The sequence below is a fragment of the Podarcis pityusensis genome, assembly GCF_964106645.2.
Source record: "Podarcis pityusensis genome assembly, chromosome: 8".
NCBI classification, from domain to species: domain Eukaryota; kingdom Metazoa; phylum Chordata; class Lepidosauria; order Squamata; family Lacertidae; genus Podarcis; species Podarcis pityusensis.
This window is the reverse complement of record NC_138033.1, coordinates 5,053,355-5,077,209: the sequence shown is the minus strand read 5'-3', so window position 1 is coordinate 5,077,209 and position 23,855 is coordinate 5,053,355. Positions and strand designations below refer to the sequence as shown.

Genomic DNA, 23,855 nt, shown 5'->3' with positions numbered 1-23,855 from the left:
GATAAAATCCAACAGATAGAATTCCACAGGATGTGGTCTGAGTGTGAGAAAACAGTCTAGGTCCAAGGATTCCCAGGCTGCACCTCCAGATGGTGGAGACGTCAGGCGACAACCTGGGAGCTGAGCATCTTCACCTGGTCGCAGGTGGCCGATGGCCAGGTGCAAGATGAGGCATGCAGGCCACAGAGCGAGGCCTGGAGCTGGGCTGCTTGCTCTCTCCCGGCAGAGGCAGGCTCAGGAATCCTCCCGTTGCTGTATTTTTTTTGGGGGGGGGAGAGAGCAGATGTGCTTTCCTGCCGAGTCCTGCCGTGCCTGAGGAGGCTTTGGGGTTGACAACTCCCGCGATTCCCCCAAATGAAATCAGACACTGCAATTTTCTTTGTGGGGCGGCCGCAAACGGATCAGCAGCCGGGGATGATTCTGCATGAAGGTTGTCGTCTTGAATTATCTCGGCTGCCCGCCTCCCTCTCTCCCTCCCGCCAGGGTCGCTTCGGTTAAAGCTGTTTCCCAGGGTGCCGCTGGCCTCCTAGCAAGCCGTTTCCCTTGTCCCCAGAAGAGGGTCCTGCGAAGGCTTCGTAGGGTGAGCCCCAGCGTGGGTGTGGGTGTCTTGAGTGGCTGCTTGCACCGGAGGTTCCCCTGATGGGCATCTGTGGCACCACATACAATCTTAGAATTGTTGGAAGGGACCTCATGGGTCATCTAGTCCAACCCCCTGCAATGCAGGAATATGGGATTGAACCTGCAACCTTGGTGTTATTAGCACTACCCTCTAACTATGATGGATTGAGTTTCCTTAAACACTGCTTTCCCACCATGAACTGCAGCCAAAGTGTTGCGTGGGTGCTCGGGACTCAACAGCAGACAGACTCGACAGGAAGCGGAACATGTCTTTAGTGCTTCTGCGCATGCAAAACCGCTGAAACCCGGAAGTAAACCGTTCCGGTACTTCCAGGTTTCGGTGGTCCGCAACCCAAAAAAACGCAACCTGAAGCGTCTGTAACCCGAGGTATGACTGTAGTCAAAATGAACATTCTACCAAAAATGATTTTCCTGTTCCAAACCATTCCAATATTGGGAGGAATGAAATGCTTTGAAAGCTGGAGGAAAGACATTGCTAGATTTATTTGGAATGGAAGGAAACCAAGAATCAAACATCAAATAATTATAGACCCGGGGGGCAGCGGGGGGGGGGGCTTTACCCTACCAGAATTAGAACTTTATCATGAAGGCATTGCCCTGCAGATGTCGCTGTGCTTCAACTTCCATCATCCCTGAGCATCTTGTCCTGCGGGCAGGGGCTGATGGGACTTGTTGCCAGAGCACATCTGCAGCGCACCATGCTGGGAACCCCTGGCCTACAGGATCCTGCTGCGTCTCTCAAGCAGGGAGGCTCTCCTTTCAACAGAGCGCCAAGACCTCGTGGCTCCCAGCTTTCTGCAGAGCATTCGCACGCGGCTTGTGTTGGCCCCTGCAACACAGTCCATCGCGCAGGCAGGCTTTTGAGTTTGTGGTCAGCCTCAGGTGGAAGACACCTCTTGCCACCTGTTCGTCTGCCCCTTATATGGAGACCCAAGAGATTGCTTTCGGGAACCTTTGCCTGCAAAGGAAAGCAGGTTTACCCTGCTGAAACAGTTCACTTCCTTCTGAAGGATGATAATAGCTTTGTGGTGCATGCATTGACCGCAAGAAAAGGTCCAGGAAAAATGAGTTAGATAAAATCTCTGCAAGCTGTTTTTTGGTGCTCTGGAGGTCTAATTTGTAATTTAAACTCGCTGCTGCTTCTGGTATCTTCTTTTTCTCATGCCCGGATGTCGGTTTGTCTCGTGGATGTCTGTTCTGCATTATTTCGTCAATACTATTGCTACGAAGTTGTCATGGCCTTGGGCTAGAACAATAAAGCTATTGAATTGGACTGAAGTGGCTTGTGGGACCTGAACTTCCGGCAGCCCAGGGTTGTTCGCTCAGAGCACTGCGCCCTTGACAAATATGCAGCTTGGAAACTGGTCAGGTTTTCTCCAGAGAGGCAGGCGGGGCCGTTGTGGAGTAGAGGCAGCCTCTTTGGAACTGCAAGTGCGCTTCCTGCTTAGGCAGTGAACTTCCCCTTCCTTGTGGATATTTGACCCTCTCTGGCCTTCAGAGAAGAGGCAAGGAAGAGGTAACATTATAAAATGGTGCAGAAGGGGGAAAGGTTTTCTTCCTCTCTCATAATGCCAGAACCCGTAGGCATCCCACGAAGCTGAATGTTGGGAGAGTCAGGACGGATTAAATAAAGAGTGTGTGTGTGCAGGCCAGACTCTGGAACTCCTTGCCACAGGAGACAGCGATGGCCACTAACTTGGATAACTTGAAAAGAAGATCAGACAAGTTCATGGGGGAGAGGGCTGCTGATGGCTGCCAGCCATGATAAGGCCACCAACATAAAAGGTAAAGGTAAAGGGACCCCTGACCATTAGGTCCAGTTGTGACCGACTCTATTTATTGGCCGAGGGAGGCGGTGTACAGCTTCCGGGTCATGTGGCCAGCATGACTAAGCCGCTTCTGGCGAACCAGAACAGCGCATGGAAACGCCGTTTACCTTCCCGCCGGAGCGGTACCTATTTATCTACTTGCACTTTGACATGCTTTTGAACTGCTAGGTTGGCAGGAGCAGGGACCGAGCAACGGGAGCTCACCCCGTCATGGGGATTCGAACCGCCGACCTTCTGATCAGCAAGTCCTAGGCTCTGTAGATTAACCTGCGTTCCGTCACCAACATAGGTCGCTATAAAACAGGACTAGACAAATTTATGGAAGACAAGGCTATCAATGTCTGCTAGCCATGATAATAACTCTGCTGCCTACGGCTGCAAAGGCAGAACAATGTTTCTGATCACAGGCAACTGTTTGGCCCCTGGGAGAGCCGCTGGACTAGATGTGGCCTCATCCTGCAGGCTCTTCTTATGATGCCGCTTGCCTGGGCCAACGTGGCAGGAGAGCTTCCTCTGCCCTCATTGAACCCAGCAAGCCCCAGCAGGCCGAGAGGGAAGCTGGTTGAAGGCCGCCTCTACATGGCCTCGGGGCATCCCTGTGCCATGGAAGGAAACTCCCCACCTGCGAGGGTGACGTCACCCTAGCTGCCTCTGCTTTGCCCTGGGTGCCCGAGCCAAGGGAGACACGGTGAGGCTGCCAAGGTGCCCTGTTCCCAGAGCCGGAAAAAGGGGCTTTTGTGGGGGGGGGAGCATCCTTGCCAGCCCTGCCCTCTAAGAGGAGGCTGCTGCCATCACCGGAGACACCACCTGGGTGGGGGCATTTGAGGGGGGCTGGGGGAATAGAATTAAGAGGAGCACACACACACCCCAGCACAGGGCTGGGGGTTTGGCTCTGTGAGGCCTCCTGCCATCCCCCCCCCCCCAGCAGGTTGGTGGCAGGGTGTGAAAGTACAGATCTGTGTCTCCCGGGTGAGAAAACGCTGCCATCCTCTGGGTAGGAGCCTCTTTCACCACCTGCTGGGATGAGGAACGTGGGCCGTACACCCCCAGCCTGACATTTCTAAAGAGCAGCTTGTGTCTGTACGGGAAAGGGAGGCAGGGGTGCAGAAGGGGCGCAGTTGAGGATTTGCTTTGCGGGAAAGGTGTCCCCGGAGGGTTGCAGGCAGGACACGGGCAAAGGATGTAGCTCCACACACCCCTTTAAGAACCTAAGAAGATCTCAGCTCATCAGCCCAATGGTCCATCCAGCACAGGCTCCTGTTCTCACAGGGACTGTGGGGAAACACGCAAGGAGTATCCGAGTGCGAGAGCTCTCTCGCCTTCTGCAGTTTCCAGCAGCAGGGATTCAGAAGCATGTGAGGCAGAGCCTAGCCCTCGTGGCTAGTATTCACAGGACCGCCTCTCCTGGTCTGCTCCGCAGAGGACCTTAAGGTCCATGAATAACATAGTTTAGAGGTCCCAGACCCTAAGGAAGTTAGATTATCCTCCACCAGGGACAGGGCCTTCTCAGTGATGGCTCCGACCTGGTGGAATGCTCTGTCCCATGAGACCAGTGCCCTGCAGGATTTAACTTCCTTCCACAGGGCTATTCCACCTGGCTTTCCATTTGAACTTAGCCAGATCTTTTATTCCCCTTCCTTCCCTCCCTCTCCCCTTTTTATGAAGATTACCCGCTCTGGGATCCCACAGCTAATTTCCCCCTAATCTCCTCACCAGCCCAAATAGGACTAATGAATTCATTAGTAGTAGTAGTAGTAGTAGCAGCCCTCTCCTCCCCCATGAACTTGCCTAGTCCTTTTTCAAAGCCATCCGGGTTCCTGCATCAGGGAGTTCCACAGTTTAACCAAGCACTGCGTGAATGTGTCCTTTTATCTTCTTGCTTATGGGGAAGGCGCGGCGTTTGGTGACAGCATCTCTAGGTGCGGGGAAGATTCCCTGCGTGAGACCCAGGAGGACTATTGATGTCAGCCAGTGTAGGCTGCCCTGAGCTTAGAGGACCAAAAGCCTAACTCCGTGTGAAGTGCCAATTTACAGCTTTCCTGTGCAGGCTGGGCTTGTGGTTTCAGTCCAAGGCTTTGCAGGGGACTCCAGCCCCTGATGCTCCCAGCCCCACAGACTCTCCCAGGCACATTCACAGAGGAGAGGGCTTTTTATGTTGTGAACTGCCTCTAGATCCACGGGGATAGGCCCCACAACACCTACTCACTATGGGCCCTACTAAAGCAAACAGTCTAATTGGTCAATATCTAAAAGATATTGAGCATCAGAACAACCTGGCCCCTATAAGGAAATTCTGCCCTTGGTATGTTCATTTTCCACCTCTCCGTTTTGATTCTCTGGCCCCGTATCTGCACAAACTTATTATCCCAAAATACAGGCGTGCTTTCACACTTGGAAAACTGGATGTTTTGCCATATTGCGGTACTTGAGGGTCGATTCCAAAAGATTCTGCCTGAGAAACGTCTTTGCCCCTGTGGAGATGGCAGCACCGAAACAGCGGCACACGTCCTCCTGTCCTGTACTCTCTACAAAGACCTGAGGAACGAGATCATCACCCCACTCGTACTAACCACCCCAGGGCGCTCAACCACTGCCACAAGGTCCTTTCTTCTATCAGATCAAAATAAGCAGATAACAGCAAAGGTTGCTAGGTTCATAGCACGAACTGATGGCCGTTTCAGGACTTTAAATTGTGCTCTTGTATCAAACTTCCTTTTCTGTGTATACTGTAGTATTTTATTGTTGCTATGGCCATTGGCTAATATGAATAAAGTTTTATCTATCTATCCACGGGGATAGTGGGGCATCAGGTTGGCTGCTGTGAAAACAGGGTGCTGGACTCAATGGGCCCCCTTGGGCCTGATCCAGCAGATCCTTGCCTTACGTTCTTAGGAGAGTGTGTGAAATGGTTGGGACATATTTCAGGTGCCCCAATAAGGTTTCTGAGATGGCGTGATGCTGCTGGACTCATCCGGCATCCGTGGACAATGGCATCTACTGACTCAACTGCAAAGAGCAGGAAAGAGCTCAAACGTCCTTTGGAGCTGCGGCCGCCCACACACTGTCCGGACTTCTCCTGAGTCTGTGTTGCCGGGAACAGCGGAGGGGTGGGGTGGAGTGCGAGTCCCTCGTGGTCGTGGAGTTTGAGCTTGCCAGTGTGTGACTCCAACTAAACATGAGGAGGAACTTTCTGAGGAGAGGAGCTGTTCGACGGAAGGGCGGACATCCTTGTGTTTCCGAGCACAATTCAAAGTGTTGGTGCTGACCTTTAAAGCCCTAAACGGCCTCGGCCCAGTATACCTGAAGGAGCGTCTCCACCCCCATCATTCTGCCTGGAAACTGAGGTCCAGCGCCGAGGGCCTTCTGGCAGTTCCCTCCCTGCGAGAAGCCAAGTTACAGGGAACTAGGCAGAGGGCCTTCTCGGTGGTGGCACCTGTCCTGTGGAATGCCCTCCCACCAGATGTCAAAGAGAAAAACAACTACCAGACTTTTAGAAGACATCTGAAGGCAGCCCTGTTTAGGGAAGCTTTTAATGTTTGATGCATTATGGTATTTTAATATTTTGTTGGAAGCCGCCCAGAGTGGCTGGGGAAGCCCAGCCAGATGGGCGGGGTATAAATAAATTATTATTATTATTATTATTATTATTATTATTATTATTATTATTGGAAGGTGGTGGACTCTCCTTCACCAGAGGCTTTTACACAGAGGTTGGATGGCTGCTTGTCAGGGATTCTTGACTTGTGTTTCCTGCAATGTATGGGGTTTGGCTAGATGGCCCTTAGGGATCCCTACCAACCCCACAATTCTATCTTTCTGTGAATCTGAAGCTGCTTGTGACATGAGCAGGGGCTCCCTCGCTAACCTCTCTTTCTTTTCTTCCCTCCTCTCCTGCAGGGATGGCCCAGAGTGAAACGTTCCCACAATTAATGTCACCGGATTAGCCTGGGGTTTGCCGGAAGAAGCTCTGACGGCCCTCCTCCCCAGCTGCCTCCTCCTGCAAATGCCGGGGCGCCTTGAGGATTGCTCGCCAGTGCGATGGCCGCAGGGGCCGGTCCCCCAGCAGGGAGCCCCAAGGGGGGCTCTCGCGGGCTGGTGTCCCGTGGCACCGTGCCCCCCAGTCACGGCTGACGTCTGTGTTCCCCGATGGGGATGAGTGGCCCCTTCGAACAGGGAGTCGCAGTCCTCGCTTCCCTTGGACTATGACATCGTACCGGCCTGTTCACGAGAGCGGCGACGTGGGGGGCCCCGGATTGAAAGGCGGCGACTATTACTCCCCGGGGTTCTGGGCCCAGAATGGCTGTGCCGCGCAAGCAGAGGCGCCCGTTGCCTCGCGGCCAGCAACGGCCACCCCGGCCATGCCCAAAATGGGCGTGCGGGCCAGGATCGCCGACTGGCCCCCAAAGAGAGAAGGGCTGAAAGATCCCGCCACTGCCGCCAGCAGCACTTCGAGAGACCTGGAGACGCCAACCACGGGCTCCCGCGGCTTCCAGAATGGGGCCGCCTTCGCCGGGACGTCCCGGGGCTTCCAGCGCCTGGCCCGGCGGCGCTCTAAGGACGCGGAGTTCCCTGACGGCTGGCCGCGGTCCCCGGCCCGGGGCTTCCTGCCACTGCGGAACCGGAGCAGCAGCGAGGTCACGCTCAGTGAGTGCGACCCGCAAGAGGCGTTTGAGCCCCGGGGGGCTGGCACCAAGCTGCCCATTTTCCGGGAGTACGGGAGCACCTCCTCCATCGACGTTCAAGGCGTCTCGGAGCAAAGCTTCTACGAAATGCTGGATGAGTTCCGCAGTGGGAAGGCGGTGCAGCAGAAGGAGCAGGCGGGGTCTTTCCGTGCGGCGCGGGGCAGCAGCAAAGCCGAGGCACGGAGCGAGCAACAGGCGCTCTCCTTCCTGGGCGCGGACGAGTTCCCCCTGCAGCCCAAGGAGAAGTCCCGCAAGAAGGGACCCCGGGGCGATGCGGGCGGCGGGGACTCCATCTTCCGGAAGCTGCGGAGCGGCCGGGGGGACCCCGAAGGCGGCAAGGGTGGCCCTCCAGACTCCGAGGACGCAGGCGGGCGGCCCTGGCTGTGCCAGAAGAGATTCGCGCACTACGACGTCCAGAGCATGCTCTTTGACCTCAACGAGGTGGTGGCACGGCGGGCCTACGTGGCGCAAAGGAGGAACACCGCCACGGGGGCCTCGGCCGCTTCGGCCGTCTCCTCCGCCTCGCGGGCCTGCGGCCCCCCGGAGCCTGCGGCGGCCCCCTTCCTCGGCTCCGAGGACCCGAACTTCAAAGAGCACCTGGGGCACGACCCCGGGGACAGCCGCAGCAACGGGCTCCTGCTCAGCTGCCCGCACTTCCGCAACGAGGTGGGCGGGGAGCGCGAGCGCGACGTCAGCTTCTCGCGGGCCTCGCCCGCCTCTCTCGGCTCTCCTGGCGGGGAGGCCACAGGGGGCTGCCTGGCAGAGGCGTCCCCCGCCCCGTGCTGCACCAACGCCAGCGTCTCCGTCCTGGAGGTGCCCAAGGAGATGCAGCGCAACGTGGCGCGGCTGAAGCACTACAGCATTGAGCACGTCGACCTGGGCGCCCGCTACTACCAGGAGCACTTCTGCGGCAAAGGTGGGCGCCGCTCTGGGATTGCCCTGGCAGGGTGTGCCAGGAGGGAGGGTCTTGCGCTGACCCTGTGGCAACTGGACATTGCTCAGGAATTTGCTTAGCTTCTTGATTTGATGATGATGATGATGATGAGCTTCTTTATTTGATGATAATAACTCCTGGCAAAAGGCAATCAGTTGCTCAGTAGGTGGAGCCCAGAATTGTAGGGCTGGAAGGGGCAGCCAGGGGCCATCTAGTCCAACCCCCTGCAATGCAGGAATCTCAGCGAAAGAATCCCTAACGGATGGCCAGCCAACCTCTGCTTGGAAAACCTCCAGTGAAGGGGAGCCCACCACCTTCCGAGGGAGTCCGTCCTACTCTCAAACAGCTCTTGCCGCAAGGAAGTTCTTCCTTAGGCTTAGTTGGAATAATGATGATGATGATGATGATAATAATAATAATAATAATAATAATTTTATTATTTATACCCTGCCCATCCTGCTGGGTTTCCCCAGCCACTCTGAGTGGCTTCCAGCACATTAAAAATTGTAAAACATTAAAGATTTCCCTATACAGGGTGGCCTTCATAATAATAATAATAATAATAATAATAATAATAATAATAACTTTTATTTATACCCCGCCCTCCCCAGCCAAGGCCGGGCTCAGGGCAGCTATCAAGCAATAATAAAAACAAGTTGAATGGATACAACTTAAAAACAAGATTAAAATACAACATTAAAACATTGAAACAGTAAAATTAAAATGCAGCCTCATCACAGGAGGAGAAAGGAAAAAAGAAAAATGTCTTCTAAAAGTGGATTTATGATGTATTTATGCGCAATGTTGGAAAGGCAGATATAGAAGCCAGGTACAACGGGATGTCTCTTCTCCAGGGGGTTGGACTAGATGACCCTTGGGGTTAATAATAATAATGATAATAATAATAATAATAATAATAATAATAATAATTGTTTATTGATATGCTGCCCATCTGGGTGGGTTATCCCAGCCTCTCTGAGCAGCTTCCAACAGATTAAAAACTATAAGCACAGTCAAACATGGAAAAACTTCCCTATACAGGGTTGCCTTTGGATGTCTTCTAAAAGTCAGATAGTTGTTTATTTCCTCGACAGCTCTAGAGTTCTGTGACCTTGGAAGGCAAGGGACTCTCCTTCCTTGGAGGTTTTTACGCAAAATTTGGATGGCTCTCTTTAAGAATCCCTGACAGCAGTGTTAGAAATTCAGATATATAAGCTAGGTGGCAACCGGCACCTTAAATCTAGGTTACGATTGCCACAACGCAAGGCCAGGGGGTTGGACTAGATGACCCCCAGGGTGCCTTCCAAAGCTACAGTTCTATGATCTCAACGACGTTGCTGGACTGTAGCTTGCTCTCGCAACAATTCACTTGGCCCACTATGCAAGAAGGAGAAACACACGCAGTGAAAATGGAATTAACTTTGGACTATGGCAGACGTTTTTAAACTATGATCTGATCTGATATTCTTAGCTAAAGAGTATTGCATGAAAAATATTGTTAGGCATTCCTACAAAAAGCATAAGGGTGGGAAAAAAATTCATAGCGTGAAATCTTGATTTATAGCTACTTGCCAAACATAAACATAAACCTTCACCTGCCACAGATGTACAATAACTAATTAATAAGTTAATCAACCACTATTACCAGTGACTGGCTCTCTTGTGAGAACTCAGCATCGTAAGCACAAAGGAAATAGGTTTGAAAGCAACGAGAGCAGGAGAACTTCAAATATGAAGCGAGGCAGGTGTTTCGTCCTAGAATTGCAGAGTTGGAGGGGACCCCAGAGGTCTTCTAGTCCAGCCCGCTGCAAGGCAGGAACAAGTGATCCATGCACATGGAGGGTTCAGCCTCCTGTGCTCCCCCTCGATCACCTCCTTGCCTCTTAGCACCCCGCTAGGTAATCCCAAAGCACCCCAGGGGGTGGTACTCCCCAATTTGGGCCCTGCTGGGCTCAGCCAAAGTTTGCCTCCCATGTTTCCAGAATGCTGTGTGTGTGTTGAGACAGGGAGCTTCTGCTGCTGTTCTGGATGAATCCCCAAAGTGCCCCCCTCCCTCTCTTTCTCTCTGCAGAGCATGCCAACTACTTTGGGGTGGACGAGAAGCTAGGCCCGGTGGCCGTCAGCATCCGGCGAGAGAAGCTGGAGGACCACCGAGAGCACGGGCCTCAGTACCAGTACAGGATCATCTTCCGAACCAGCGAGGTAGGTTGCTGCCGCGGGCGCTGCTTTGTTCCTCTACGGATCGCCTTCCGCGTGCGTCTCAAGGCAGTTCACAGAAGAGCAACTTAAAGATAGTTTAGAAAACAAAAACATCTAACGATAAGGGCTTTTAAAAAACCGGCATTGTTATGAAACCTGTGGCCAAGGCCTTTTCACCCAACTGGAAAAGCTTGTTGAGACAATTATACAGTGGTACCTTGGTTTGCATATGTCTTGGTTTGCATACGTTTTGGAATACAAACAAGTCAAACCCGGAAGTGCGTGTCACAGTTTGCAACCTTTCTTTGGATTACAACCCATTCTGGGGGGGAATTACGAACATTTTTTTGGGGGGGGGGAGGCCCCATTGGCGAAAGCGCGCCTTGGGTTACAACCTGTTTTGGTTTACAAACGGACCTCTGGATCGTTCTGCCTGGACACTTGAGGTACAGCGCCGAGGGCGGGTGCCACTACCAAAAAGGCCCTCTGCCTGGTTCCCTGTAGCTTTGCTTCTCTCAGGGAGGGAACTGCCAGAAGGCCCTCGGAGCTGGACCTCAGTGTCCGGGCAGAACGATGGGGGTGGAGTCGCTCATTCAGATATACTGGGCCGAGGCCATTTAGGGCTTTCAAGGTCAGCACCAACACTTTGAATTGTGCTCAGAAACGTCCTGGGAGCCAATGCAGATCTTTCAAAACCAGTGTTATGTGGTCTCAGCGGCCGCTCCCAGTCACCAGTCAAGCTGCCGCATTCTGGATTATTTGCAGTTTCCGGGTCACCTTCAAAGGTAGCCCCACGTAGAGCGCATAGCAGTAGTCCAAGCGGGAGATAACGAGAGCATGCACCACTCTGGCGAGACAGTGCGCGGGCAGGTAGGGTCTCATCCTGCGTACCAGGTGGAGCTGGTAGACAGCTGCCCTGGACACAGAATTGACCTGTGCCTCCATGGACAACTGTGAGTCCAGAATGACTCCCAGGCTGCGCAGCTGGTCCTTCAGGGGCACAGTTACCCCATTCAGGACCAGGGAGTCCCCCACACCAGCCCGCCCCCTGTCCCCCAAGAACAGTACTTCTGTCTTGTCAGGATTCAACCTCAATCCATTAGCCACCATCCATCCTCCAACCACCTGGAGGTTTCTAAGCAGAAGTTGGTCCTCTGTCAGAGATTCTTTAGCTGTGACTCCTGTGTTCCAGGGGGTTGGACTGGATGACCTTTGGGCGCCCCTTACACCTCGACAGTTCTGCGGTTCTTGTGTTCCTGCCTGGCATTGACTTCCCCAGAGCTTCTGCTAGAGATTCTACTGCTGATTCTTGTTGGAGGTGTTGTGTTCTCAATTTCCCTAGCACCCTCCTCTTAATTTTCTTAATCGTCTTGATTTTCCCTCTGGCTGGCCGCTGTGAGAGGAGGACGCTGGGCTTGAGGGCTCTCTGGTCTGATCCATCAGCCGGTCTCTTCTTGGGTCCACTTCCTTCCCAGGCTTTTTAGCTCCTTCCCTGCTGGCCTTTGTCCTGTCCCACCGAGTTCCCAGGGTTCATGCAGTGCATCCGCTTCCTCCATAAATGTCTGCAGAGCGAGAGTCTAACCTAAGTCCCTTGGAGGCTGACAGTGGGGGTTCGGGGGAGGAATACTGAGCTGGGGGGGTGGAAGAAGCCACAGATCCACCAAGGGAGGGGAAATGTATGGCTCCCTGTCCCACAGAAGTTGTGTGCCGAAGTGGGTGGACAGTTTGCCCCTCGGTTACTGGGAACAGACCCCTCACTGCTGGGCTGCAGAGCACCTTGCTGCTTTCTCCTCGCCTCCCAAATCTCTGCCCCCCCCCCCAACATCTCTCCGCCTGGTCCTCAGAAGTCCAAGGCTGGTTTTGCACTTTGGCTTGAGCCCTGCGTGTGTTTGTGTCGGATTACAGCACCTCCTGCTCAAAAGCAGTGCTTTTTTTAAAAAATTTTTTTATTAAGAATCTAAACAAAACATATTGTCTTAATACATATGATCCTTGATTTCCCCCCCCCCCATAAAATAACCCACCCTCCCCTTCCTCCCTTGACTTCCCTCAGCTCCAATCTTTGGTTTCTCTACAGATGCTGTTCTCCGCATTTTACAAAATTATATAAATCTGACTGGTTATTGTCAATATTGTTTATTGTTTATTCAAAACCTGCTAAGGAGTCCAGTTCACTTTGTTGTTTCTTTAAGTACTTTGTAAAAGGTTCCCATTCATCTTTGAAGTCACAGTTATCCTTGTCCCATAGTTTATAAGTCAAATTTGCCAATTCTGCATAGTCCATCAGCTTCTCTTTTTTTTAAAAGAATATTTATTCCAATTTTAAAGTTACAAAAAGAAAGAAAAGAAAAAAACCATACAGAAAAAGAAAAAAAATAGTTCTTTAGTCAGGGTTTCCTCATTTTTCCATCCTTCTTTTATTAAGACTCTCACCGCCGTTGTTGCATACATGAAGATATTTTTCAGTTTCCTTGGCAGGTCTTTTCCTACAATCCCTAACAAAAATGCTTCAGGTTTCTTAACAAATGCTAAATGGAACATTTTCTTCAATTCATTGTATATCATTTCCCAAAACTTTTTAATTTCATTACAATCCCACCACATATGATAAAATGTCCCCTTTTTTTCCTTACACTTCCAACACATATTTGAACTGGTTTTATACATTTTTCCAAACTGCACTGGAGTCATACATCATCTTCATATAATTTTCTTTCAACAGAGAACAATCTGTAAATTTTAAGTCAATTTTCCATAACCTTTCCCAATCTTCCAACATAATGTTATGACCTATATCTTGTGCCCATTTAATCATGACTGATTTTACCTCTTCATCTTTCGTCTCCCATTCTAGCAGTATGCTATATGCAGCCTTCAGTAGTTTCACTTTCCCTTCAATCACTTACATTTGAAACCTGGATCTTGTGTAACTGAATCCTTTCTTACTGTCTTCTGCTCAAAAGCAGTGCTTTGCTGGACTCGGGGAAAGTTTTGGGTGGTGCCTGCAAGTTCTCAGGTGCTCCTGGTCTAATCCAGGGCACACACCGTCCAATGAGCCTCTGCCATGCCAGCTGCTGTGGCCAGAACAGGAAGGGCTGTCTCTCTTAGGATGCTTCCATTGGGAAGTGGCAGAAACTCTGCCCCTCTGGCTCCTCTGCGGTCTCTTTTGGCGACTGAGCAGCATCGGGGAGCTCGTCTGCCAGGCTGCCTTCTCTGCAAAGTGGGCACAGCTGCCTCATGAGCTGTGGGACCCGGAGAAGCTGCCCTTTTGCATCTTGCTTGTTTGCATTGTGTTATCGGAGAAATCTGAGGGCTCCCTTGGACAAAAAACAAGGACCCCAGCCAGGATTAACAGAGCAAAACAGCAGCCAGTAGGCTTGGTCTTGATTGAAGACTGTTGCGACAGGACTCCCACTTGCCACCAGGTGGAACAAGGTGGAAGCCCCAAACAAAAGAGCCCCCAAACTTTTATTAGCTGCTAATCCCCATGTTACACGCCCCCCCCCCAAACTACATCACTAATACATCACGGTTACATCATGAAAGGGGAGGTCTGGTGGCCGGAATCTGAGCATCCTGGACCCTGCCCCATGGTTCTCCTTGCCCTCCACCAAACACCCATCAAGTGTAGCAAAAGAGATATTTACATTTCCCTGCTTCCCAGCCAAGTCAATCACACCCTTTTCTCTGCATCTGGGTTTGTTCTTTCTGGAATGGCTACCTGTCTGGCACTCAGGTATCAGGATGCCAGGGATTATCACTCAGGCAGAGGGGCTGCTGAGTAGCTGAGCTCACATGTCTATATGAATTTCTGAAGTTTTCCAGTGAGCCAGTACACAGGTACATTTATCAGTGAATTCTTACATTTGGTATCGTGCAGCAGAGGCCCTTTGAATAGATAGGAGGAAACTGTGATGAAGTGTTTTGTGGGGACAAATCACAAAAGTCACAAAAGTGATTGTGCTGATCTTGGTAGTGGGCTGCATGTGCATGATATCTGCTGGAGGGGCAACCACCCCCCAACCTATACATAAATTCCTGCAACAATTGGGAATGGATCCTTTTCTGGTGGGCAGGCCAGATCCTTATCTCCTCTCTGCTCACAAGCTGATTGCAGAGGGTTCAGTTTTTTGGCTTGCAAAGGTCAGTCCCACCAGCACGATCCCAGCACCCTGGAGCCTGGAGCCCTTCTCATTGGCTGACTTCACCTCCATGATGTCAGCAGATAGGCGGATCGTAGAACCTCAGATTTGGAGAGTTGGAAGGGGACCCACAGAGCCATCTAGTCCACCCCCTGCACTGCAGGCATCACAGCCAAAGCATCCCTGACAGAGGGCCATCCGACCTCTGCTTAAAAACCTCCGGCGAGGGCAAGTCCCGCATCTTCTAAGGGAGAACTGATATAAGGCAACTTCCTGTGGAAAGCAGTTGCCCCTTCCCACCCCCACGTGCTGCTGTGCTCTGAAAAGAGGGGTCACAAGCGTGGCCTAGGGTCCTAAGCAGCCATTGCTCTCGCCTCCTGTCTCTGAGCTGTGAGGAGCTCCCCAGAGCCCAGCAGAGGGCATTGCAACTCATCGCAGGGCCTGTGTTTGCTGCTTCAGCCAGAGGAGGAGCACACCATCAGCGCGCCTTGAGAATAAAAGGGCAGGTGGGAGAGAGAGCAGGCCTTGACTGCTCTGAGGCTGGGGTCCCCATGGGGCTCGTAGGCTGGCCCTCCGCCTTCCCAGGGGTCCTTCGCTCTGGATTGTTTTGCAACCTCAGAGCAAAAGCGTGGATTCCAAGATGCTCTTCCGAATCCGTTCTGCAGCTCTCCAGACCGTTTATCTGCGAGGGCTTCCAACCCTCCGTTTGAATTGACTGCCCTTTTCAAGATACATATTTCCATTATCTAGGGAAAGTGAACAGTCTTCCCTACAAGAAGCCACCTTGCTATTTGAAAACCGGAGCCCAAACATCCCCTCTTCCAGCTATCCTGTTTCTCAATCTCTTTTCGCAAAGCTTTGAAATTTGCAAAGTGAATTGGAGACAAACCTCTAAATGTTCAGAATTGGGCCCTGAGGTGTGTCTTGAGGTTGCCTCTCTCTTCCAACACTCTGATATATAGATAGATAGATAGATAGATAGATAGATAGATAGATAGATAGATAGATGATAGATAGATATAGATATAGATTAGATATATAGATATATATAGATTTTTACAAATAATTTCCAAAAATCGTATCACATACTTTCTTATCTTATACAATATTTTGGACTTCCATCAACCACATCTGAAGATTTTTCAATCTTTATCACTTAAATTACATTTCTTAATTTCTCTATTACTTTCAGTTATCCTTAACTCTCTAATAACTCTCTTCATAATCTTCTCCGCAATACTTCGCATAGTCCTCCTTACAAAACTTATTGAAGTCCTGCTAGCGTAATCTGTTTAGTACAATTGCTTTCCAAATAGTTCAGATATTTACTGCAGTCCTCTGAGAACCTCTGGTCCTGCAGGTTTCGGATCCTTCCTGTCATCTTGTCTAATTCTGCAGGGTCCATTAATTTCGTCTGCCATTCTTCTTTGGTCGGTAGTTCTTGTTTCCATTTCTGTGCCAGTAATATTCTTTGCGTATAAAAACAGTTTATTATTCCTCTCTTCCAACACTCTGAGACCAAAATGAAGGAAAGCACCGTCTCCAGGGGACCCTGTTCCCAAGCCGTGTGGGCAGCCTCTCTTCCTGGGTGCCCGGCAGGCAGCCTGCCCTGTTGGGCCGGTTTCAGCCTCTGTCTTTCCGCTCCGCTGAGGGCGGGAGCCACCACAAAGTGATCCGTGCCGGTTAGCTCAACCCACGTGGCAGGTCCGGACAGGAAATGCCGGGAAGGCTCCTCTGACCAGACTCTCTCTCCTTGCAGCTGACCACCCTCCGTGGCTCCATCCTGGAGGATGCCACGCCCACCTCCACCAAGCATGGCACTGTCCGCGGGCTCCCCCTCAAGGACGTGCTGGAGAACGTGGTCCCCGAGCTGAACATCCACTGCCTCCGCCTGGCCCTGAGCGTCCCTAAGGTCACGGAGCAGCTGCGGAAGCTGGACGAGCAAGGGGTGAGCGAGCCGGGGGGGAGGTGGGATGGCCAGGGGGTGGACATTGGCCCCTCTTCCATCCTTGCTCCCTGGTCGGTGGGGTGAGGGGCAAGAGACGGGGTGGAGAGCACCGCACATTTGCCAAATAATGCTAGAACTTGGCGGTATCAGACAGAAGAAAAGACATGTCAGCGATTTGTGGGATTAAATAATAATAATAATGATGATAAATCTTATTTATACCCCGCCCTCCCCAGCCAAGACCGGCTCAGGGCGGCTAACAACCAATAATAAAAACAAGTTGATTAAAATACAATTTAAAAAACAAGATTAAAATACAACATTAAAATATTAAGATGCAGCCTCTTCACAGGAGGAGAAAGGAAAAAAGAAAGAGGGGGAGGGAATCAAGTTGATTCCAAGCGAAAGGCCAAATGTCAAGTTTTCACCAAGGCCAACTATCCATACTGGTCCTAGGTGGGCCAGAAAAAAGCCAGGGAAGTCCCCAAATAGGAGTTCCATCACAGAAGGAGAAAGGAAAGAGGGGGAGGGGATCAAGTTGATTCCAAGCCGAAGGCCAAGCGGAACAACTCTGTCTTACAGGCCTTGCGGAAAGAAATCAGATCCCGCAGAGCCCTGGTCTCATGAGACAGAGCGTTCCACCAGGCTGGAGCCATCACTGAAAAGGCCCTGGCTCTGGTTGAGGCTAATCTGACTTCCTTAGGGCCCGGAACCTCTAGGGTGTTGCTATTTATGGACCTTAAGGTTCTCCGCGGGGCATACCGGGAGAGGTATGCAAAATGGGGTGGGCATTGAGGGCTCTGAAAGGGGATGAGGCAGATTCCAGGAGCAGGAGAGATCCACTGGATTCAGGGACAGCCATCCTACTGCCTGCTGCTCCGCTTGCCTCGCCTCCAAAAGGATGTACAGTCATACCTTGGATCTCAAACGCCTTGGCTCCCAAACAAATCGAACGATCGAAACCTGGAAGCGAGTGTTCCGGTTTTCGAGCGGTTTTTGGAAGCCGAACATCCGACGCGGCTTCTGATTGGCCGCAGGACACTCCTGCAGCCAATCGGAAGCCCCGCCTTGTTTTTTGAACAGTTCCAGGAGTTGAACGGAGTCTGTTTGAGAACCAAGATACAACTGCAGCAGATCTGGGAAAAGTTGAGATGAAAGGGCAGCCGGAGAGATCAGGGGATCCCCGGCGAGGGAAGGTTGCCACATTTGGGACTTTGCGGTTTAGGGAAAAGTTGAGCAAGAGAAAACATGGCCAGGATGCAGACGATGGTGACGTTTGTTGTCGAGAAAGAGGAGAGATGATGGTCATGCTGGAACCCAATGGGAAAAGTTGAGTGTGGGAAGATCCGGAAAAAAGTCATTCTTCAGGCATCAGACACAAACTCTGAAACTCATTTCCCTGGGAGTCAGGGATGGCCTCAACTTGGGTGGCAAAGATAGACAAATCGATGGCAGAGGAGACGACTGTCGAGGACTGTGAGTCGCAGGGGCCTTGTTCTCCCTCCGCTGCTGTTCTGCTCAGGTCCTGCTTGCGGGATTCGCATTTGGGCCGCTGGCTGGCCACTTTGAGAAGCGGGGTGCCGTAGATCAGACGACGTTTGTAGGTTTGCAAGAAGTTTTGTGAGGAGTATTATTGGAACTATTGCTAAAATGGAGAAGGGGAAGGATGATTTGTTAAGAGATGTAAAGGCAATATAAAGTTAAGAAATGCATAAAAGGTAAAGGGACCCCTGACCGTTAGGTCCAGTCGTGACCGACTCTGGGGTTGTGGCGCTCATCTCACTTTATTGGCCGAGGGAGCCGGCGTACAGCTTCCGGGTCATGTGGCTAGCATGACTAAGCCGTTTCTGGCGAACCAGAGCAGCGCACGGAAATGCCGTTTACCTTCCCGCCGGAGCGGTACCTATTTATCTACTTGCACTTTGACGTGCTTTCGAACTGCTAGGTTGGCAGGAGCAGGGACCGAGCAACGGGAGCTCACCCCATCGTGGGGATTCGAACCGCCGACCTTCTGATTGGCAAGCCCTAGGCTCTGTGGTTTAACCCACAGCGCCACCTGTGTCCCTAAGAAATGCATAAGAAGTGGTTAAAAAATGTGGATCATCAGAGGTGCTGATGGAAGTCTAAAAAGATTGTGTAAGTGCTAAGTTTTGTGGTACATTTTATAATTTATATGTTAAAATCAATAAAAATTATTTAAAAAAGAGAGAGAAGTGGGGTGCTGGACTCCCCTTTGTGGCCTGTTCCAGCCACGGTCTCAACACTCTGAACATGCACAGGTAGATTCAGGCGGACACCTTGCGGCGTTTCTCTGAGAACTCCCTTGCCTCCCTTCCCTGCTCGTGCCCTTCTGCCAGTCTGGGAAGAAGGAGGCTGGCCCCGTCGTGGCTGGATCCTGCGACGCATGGCACGGGAAGTGTCTCTCGCCAGGCCTCTGCCCAGTGGGCTCCCCCTGCTTGGCGCTTCTTACCCGGCTGTGTGTCTCCCTCTCCCTTCTGCCCCTTCAGCTCTGCCGCAAGCACAAGGTGGGCGTCCTGTACTGCAAAGCCGACCAGAGCTCCGAGGAGGAGATGTACAACAACGAAGAGGCCGGGCCTGCCTTTGAGGAGTTCCTGGCGCTGCTGGGGGAGAAGGTGTGCCTCAGGGGCTTCGACAAGTATGCCGCCCAGCTGGACACCAAAAGTAGGTCCCTCTGGCCGTTTGCTGGGGGCAGGCGGCAGGTCGGCTGGCAGGCCGGCTGCTCTCTGTTCCCCTGAAACCTCCCGTTCCCCAACTCTCTCTGGCTGCTCGGGGGGAGGCTGTGAAGGAGCCACCCAGTCCATCCCTCCCCTCCACCCACTAGTCCCCGCTGCCAGTCCATCCTGAGCATCCCTCCTGCTTGCTTTTGCCTTCCAGCCGACTCCACGGGCACCCACTCTCTCTACACCACCTACCAGGGCTATGAGATCATGTTCCACGTCTCCACGATGCTTCCTTACACCCCCAACAATAGGCAGCAGGTACGAGGTGGGCTCCATGCAAGTGGGGGTTGCATTTTTTAAAATAACTTTATTTGATCAGATTACAAGATGTGGGATCTTCGCTGCCTATTTTGTTGGTTCTGCAGCTTGCAGAACCGCCTTGTGTTCTAGCAACATAGAAGAAAAGCGGTGTGCAAATTAAAACGGAAAATGAAATTAAAAACATTCGGTCCCCCTGACCCCAGAGAGCAAGGAATGCCGGACATGTTCTGAGGGGACAGCTGTGGCGTTCTGGGGGGTCCTGGCAATCCCACCTCCTTTGTCGCATATCCAGCGCCCCTTGGCTGGGTGTCCAAATGTGTTCCTGCGTTCAGGGATGCCCTCAGTGGCGCTGCCCTGCCACCACCTGGACCTCCTGAGCTTTTCTGCTCTCTTCTTCCCTCCCACCGGCACATCTGGACGCAGAAGTCTATTGAGATTTGGGGCGTTGTTCTCACTTTCCGTTATGTGTTGCTTTCTTACTGTCCTAATACTGCCCTAAACCATATGTGTTTAGGGTAGTTTTTAATGTCTGATGTTTTATTGTATTTTTTATATTGTATTTTTAGTACCGTATTTTTCGCTCTATAGGACGCACCTTGTTTTAGAGGGGGAGAACAAGAAAAAAAATTCTCCCCCTCTCTGCATAGCCCCTTCCATTTCTCCTCCCACTTCGCTGAAGGGGCACTGCGCAGCTCTCCCTCTCTGCGCAGCGCCAGGAGAGCGAGAGGGGTCGGTGCGCGCTGACCCATCTCGCTCTCCAGGCTTCAGCGAAAGGAACCCGAAGCCTCTGGAGCGCGGCAGGAGCGCTCCCACTGCGCTTTGGAGGCTTTGCGTTCCTATCGCTGAAGCCATGGAGCCTGCATTCGCTCCATAAGATGCACACACATTTCCACATATTTTTTGGAGGGGGAAAAGTGCGTCTTATAGGGCAAAAAATACGGTATTTTGTTGGAAGCTTGTTAGTTAACTTGTGCAATGTCAACCTTACACGGATGACGGCCAGTGAGTTGAATGCAAGCAAGGCAGAGAGCTTAAAAGTGCTGTTTGTGCTTGGAGCACATGGTGCAAGGTGAGCTTTTAAGCCAGGGGTCAGCAACCTTTTTCAGCAGGGGGGCGGTCCACCGTCCCTCAGACCATGTGGTGGGCTAGACTATATTTTTTTGGGGGGGGAATGAACGAATTCCTATGCACCACAAATAATGCAGAGATGCATTTTAAATAAAAGGACACATTCTACTCATGTAAAAACACGCTGATTCCTGGACTGTCCGCGGGCCGGATTGAGAAGGCGATTGGGCTGCATCCGGCCCCCGGGCCTTAGGTTGCCTACCCCTGTTTTAAGCTCTCTGCCTTTTGGGGGGCAAAGCCTGCTCCAGATAGAAGTTCAGGGACGCTGGCACAGGGGTAGTTTGAATATGTGCATTCTTGCACATATGTGGAGCCCTTGGGCCCAAACCCCCATGCAGGATGCGATTGGACTGTATCATTTGCACACGTGGCCCTGGGTCTGGATGAAAATGCGTTTGAGGAACACTTCAGATGAATAACTGAGACCCCCTCTGTCTGTCTCCTCCTTCCTCCGCCAGCTGCTCAGGAAGAGGCACATTGGGAACGACATCGTCACCATCATCTTCCAGGAGCCGGGGGCTCTGCCCTTTACCCCCCAGAACATCCGCTCCCATTTCCAGCATGTTTTCATCATCGTCCGGGCCCAGAATCCCTGCACAGAGAACGTTTGCTACAGGTAACACCCCCTCCCCGAAAGGGCCCCCAGGCTCATCCCACAGACACTGGCGGAATCATCAAATGGTTCAGTTGGAATGGGCTCCAGGGTCATGTAGTCCAACCCCCTGCAGTAGTCGTTCTAGAAGGGTCTGGCAGGAGGGAGGAAGCCCCCCAGGCAGAGCTAACGCTAGTCAGGAGGAATGCTTATCCTATGGGCCAAGTGAGCTTTTGAGGTGACCAGGGCATAGCTGTCAAGCGTCCCTTATTTGGTGGGAAAGTCCCTTATCCCAGCGCTGTTTCCCGCTGCTGTCCCTTATTGATGATGTCCCTTAAATTTCCCGGGCTTCAAAGGAAGCAGCTCCTCTCCCTCCCTCCCTGCTGGCCAGGGAGGAGGGAGGCTCCAACTGTGTTGCTTGGCTGCGTTGCTCACCGAATAAGGAGTCTAAGAATGACTGGGGGGTGGAGCTTGCATGCCTTGTGCTGATCAAATCGGCTGCATTGCCAGGGGACTCACCTTTGCTCAGCGCTTCCCAGCGGAGAGGTGACGGTGGTTTTCCTTGAGGCTTGAGGCTTCATTTGGCTGCTGGCTGGGCTTTCTGCCTTTGGCTCAGAGGGGCTCAGAAGTTGAACATACCTGTGCCCGGAAAATCCCTTATTTTGGCTGCTGGTCCCTTATTTTTGAGGCTGCTGGTCCCTTATTTTCAAATCTGTAAGTTGACAGCTATAGACCAGGGCCAAATTTGACAAGTGGGCGGGGCCACCTTTCTGCCCATCACATGAGGTCATCACGACATCATTCAGCTGCAACAGGAAGGGTCTGTGGCAGCAAGAGGTCCAGATTCAGAGGCAGGAGAAGAGGCAAGCCAAGATGCAGAGATGAGTTCGGCTGGTGAAGTGGCCCGGGTGTCTCCCCCTCCTGCTGTGACCAGCTCCCCTCCTCCCTGGTCTCCCAGAACCAGGAGAGGCATGAAAAGGGCGGAGAGGAGGTTGGCTTCACGCAAGCTAAGGCTCTGATTGTTTGGGGAAAACCCTGGAGAGGTGGAGACTGAGATGGCGGAGGGGAGGTGGGAACTTTCAGTCTGGGCAACTGATCCGTGGGGGACCAGGGATAATAAACTGCTGGGATTTACTGCCGGCTGGCTCCTGCCTTCTGCTTGGTCCAAGCTGTGCTTCCCACTTCTCTCCTTCCGTGTCCCCAGCGTGGCGGTGACCCGCTCCAAAGACGTCCCTCCCTTTGGGCCAGCCATCCCCAGCCGAGCCGCCTTCCACAAATCCGACGTCTTCCGGGACTTCCTGCTGGCCAAGGTGATCAACGCCGAGAACGCGGCCCACAAGTCGGACAAGTTCCACACCATGGCCACGCGGACGCGGCAGGAGTACCTGAAGGACCTGGCGGAGAACTGTGTCACCAGCACGCCCATCGACTCCACGGGGAAGTTCAACCTGATCTCTCTGGCCTCCAAGAAGAAGGAGAAGACGAAAGCCCGGCCGGGAGCCGAGCAGCACAGTGCCGGGGCCATTGCGTGGCACGTGCAGGCGCAGGATTACACCCAGGGGCTGGAGATCGAGTGCATCTTGGGCATCTCCAACGAGTTTGTCGTCCTCTTGGACCTGGGCACCAAAGAGGTGGTCTTCAACTGCTTCTGCGCGGACGTGATCGGGTGGACGCCGGACACGTTCAGCATCAAGGTCTTCTACGGGCGCGGGGACCACATTTTCATCCGGGCCCTGGAGAGCAACCCGGAGGACATCAAGGAGATTGTGCAGCGTCTGAAGGTCAGTGACGGCCACATTAAGTCAGGATAGCACCCTTAGATCCTCGGGCCCTTTGCGTGCCTGCGAGGAGCGGCGGGGAGTTTGAAACCAAGTTGGGAAACCAAGCCTTATTTAGGAGTGGTAGAGGGAGTTGGGGGAAGATAACTGGGGGGGGGGGGATGTGAGAGAATACAGTGGTATCTCAGGTGACAGATGCTTCAGGTTACAGACTCCGCTAACCCAGAAATAGTACCTCGGGTTAAGAACTTTGCTTCAGGATGAGAACAGAAATCTCGCAGCGGCAACGGGAGACCCCATTAGCTAAAGGTTAAGAAGAGTTTCAGGTTAAGAACAGACCTCCAGAACGAATTAAGTTTTTAACCCGAGGTACCTCTGTATCTGAAAGGCTGTCCCATGGAAGTGGGAGTTTTCAAATGAGCCAGTGTATTCAAATGACAGGAAAGGAGATTGCAACTAAACCTTAGGAATACCTTTCTGATGGTCAGAGCCGTTACAGAGAAATCAAGATAATGAATGTTTCATGAAAGAATGGAAATGGTCTACTGAATATTTACAGATAAATTGCAAACAGGTAAAAACATTATTGTGATAACCTGCAGTTTCATAAGGGTATATATTTAAAGTAGATAATTAAATGAGCAAATTAAATGAATTTGGATATGCAGAAGATATTAAAAAATAAATTTAAGGAACCGCAGAAAGAGGGGGAAGGAAGTCAAGCTTTGAAATGTTAAAGTGATTGTAAAATTAATGATAGGTATAAACCTGAAAAGTATAAATAAAAAAAATTATGGGGGGGCGGGGAGGAAAGGAGATTGCGACTAAAGTTTAGGAATAACTTTGTGATGGTCAGAGCCGCTGCAGAGCGGAACTGTCTCCTTCGGAAGGTGGCAGTGGCATGTGGTTGGTGGACTGGGGGCCTAGACTGGTCTCCTAAATGTTCCCAGTAAATTAAGGTAAAGGTAAAGGGACCCCTGAC

General features: G+C 51.9%; 1 protein-coding gene across 3 annotated transcripts in view; it reads left to right on the top strand.

Annotated features, from left to right (window-relative positions):
- Nucleotides 1-23,855, top strand: part of SIPA1L3 (signal induced proliferation associated 1 like 3) — a 102,326-nt gene that overhangs the window by 44,426 nt on the left and 34,045 nt on the right. For all 3 annotated transcript variants that reach the window (XM_081018587.1, XM_081018586.1, XM_081018588.1), the window contains exons 2-8: nt 6,366-8,066; nt 10,156-10,286; nt 16,185-16,373; nt 18,881-19,055; nt 19,269-19,372; nt 20,962-21,119; nt 22,300-22,876. In XM_081018587.1, the coding sequence (XP_080874713.1) occupies nt 6,671-8,066; nt 10,156-10,286; nt 16,185-16,373; nt 18,881-19,055; nt 19,269-19,372; nt 20,962-21,119; nt 22,300-22,876 (2,730 nt within the window). In that variant the 5' untranslated portion in view covers nt 6,366-6,670. The remainder of the gene's footprint in view (nt 1-6,365; nt 8,067-10,155; nt 10,287-16,184; nt 16,374-18,880; nt 19,056-19,268; nt 19,373-20,961; nt 21,120-22,299; nt 22,877-23,855) is intronic.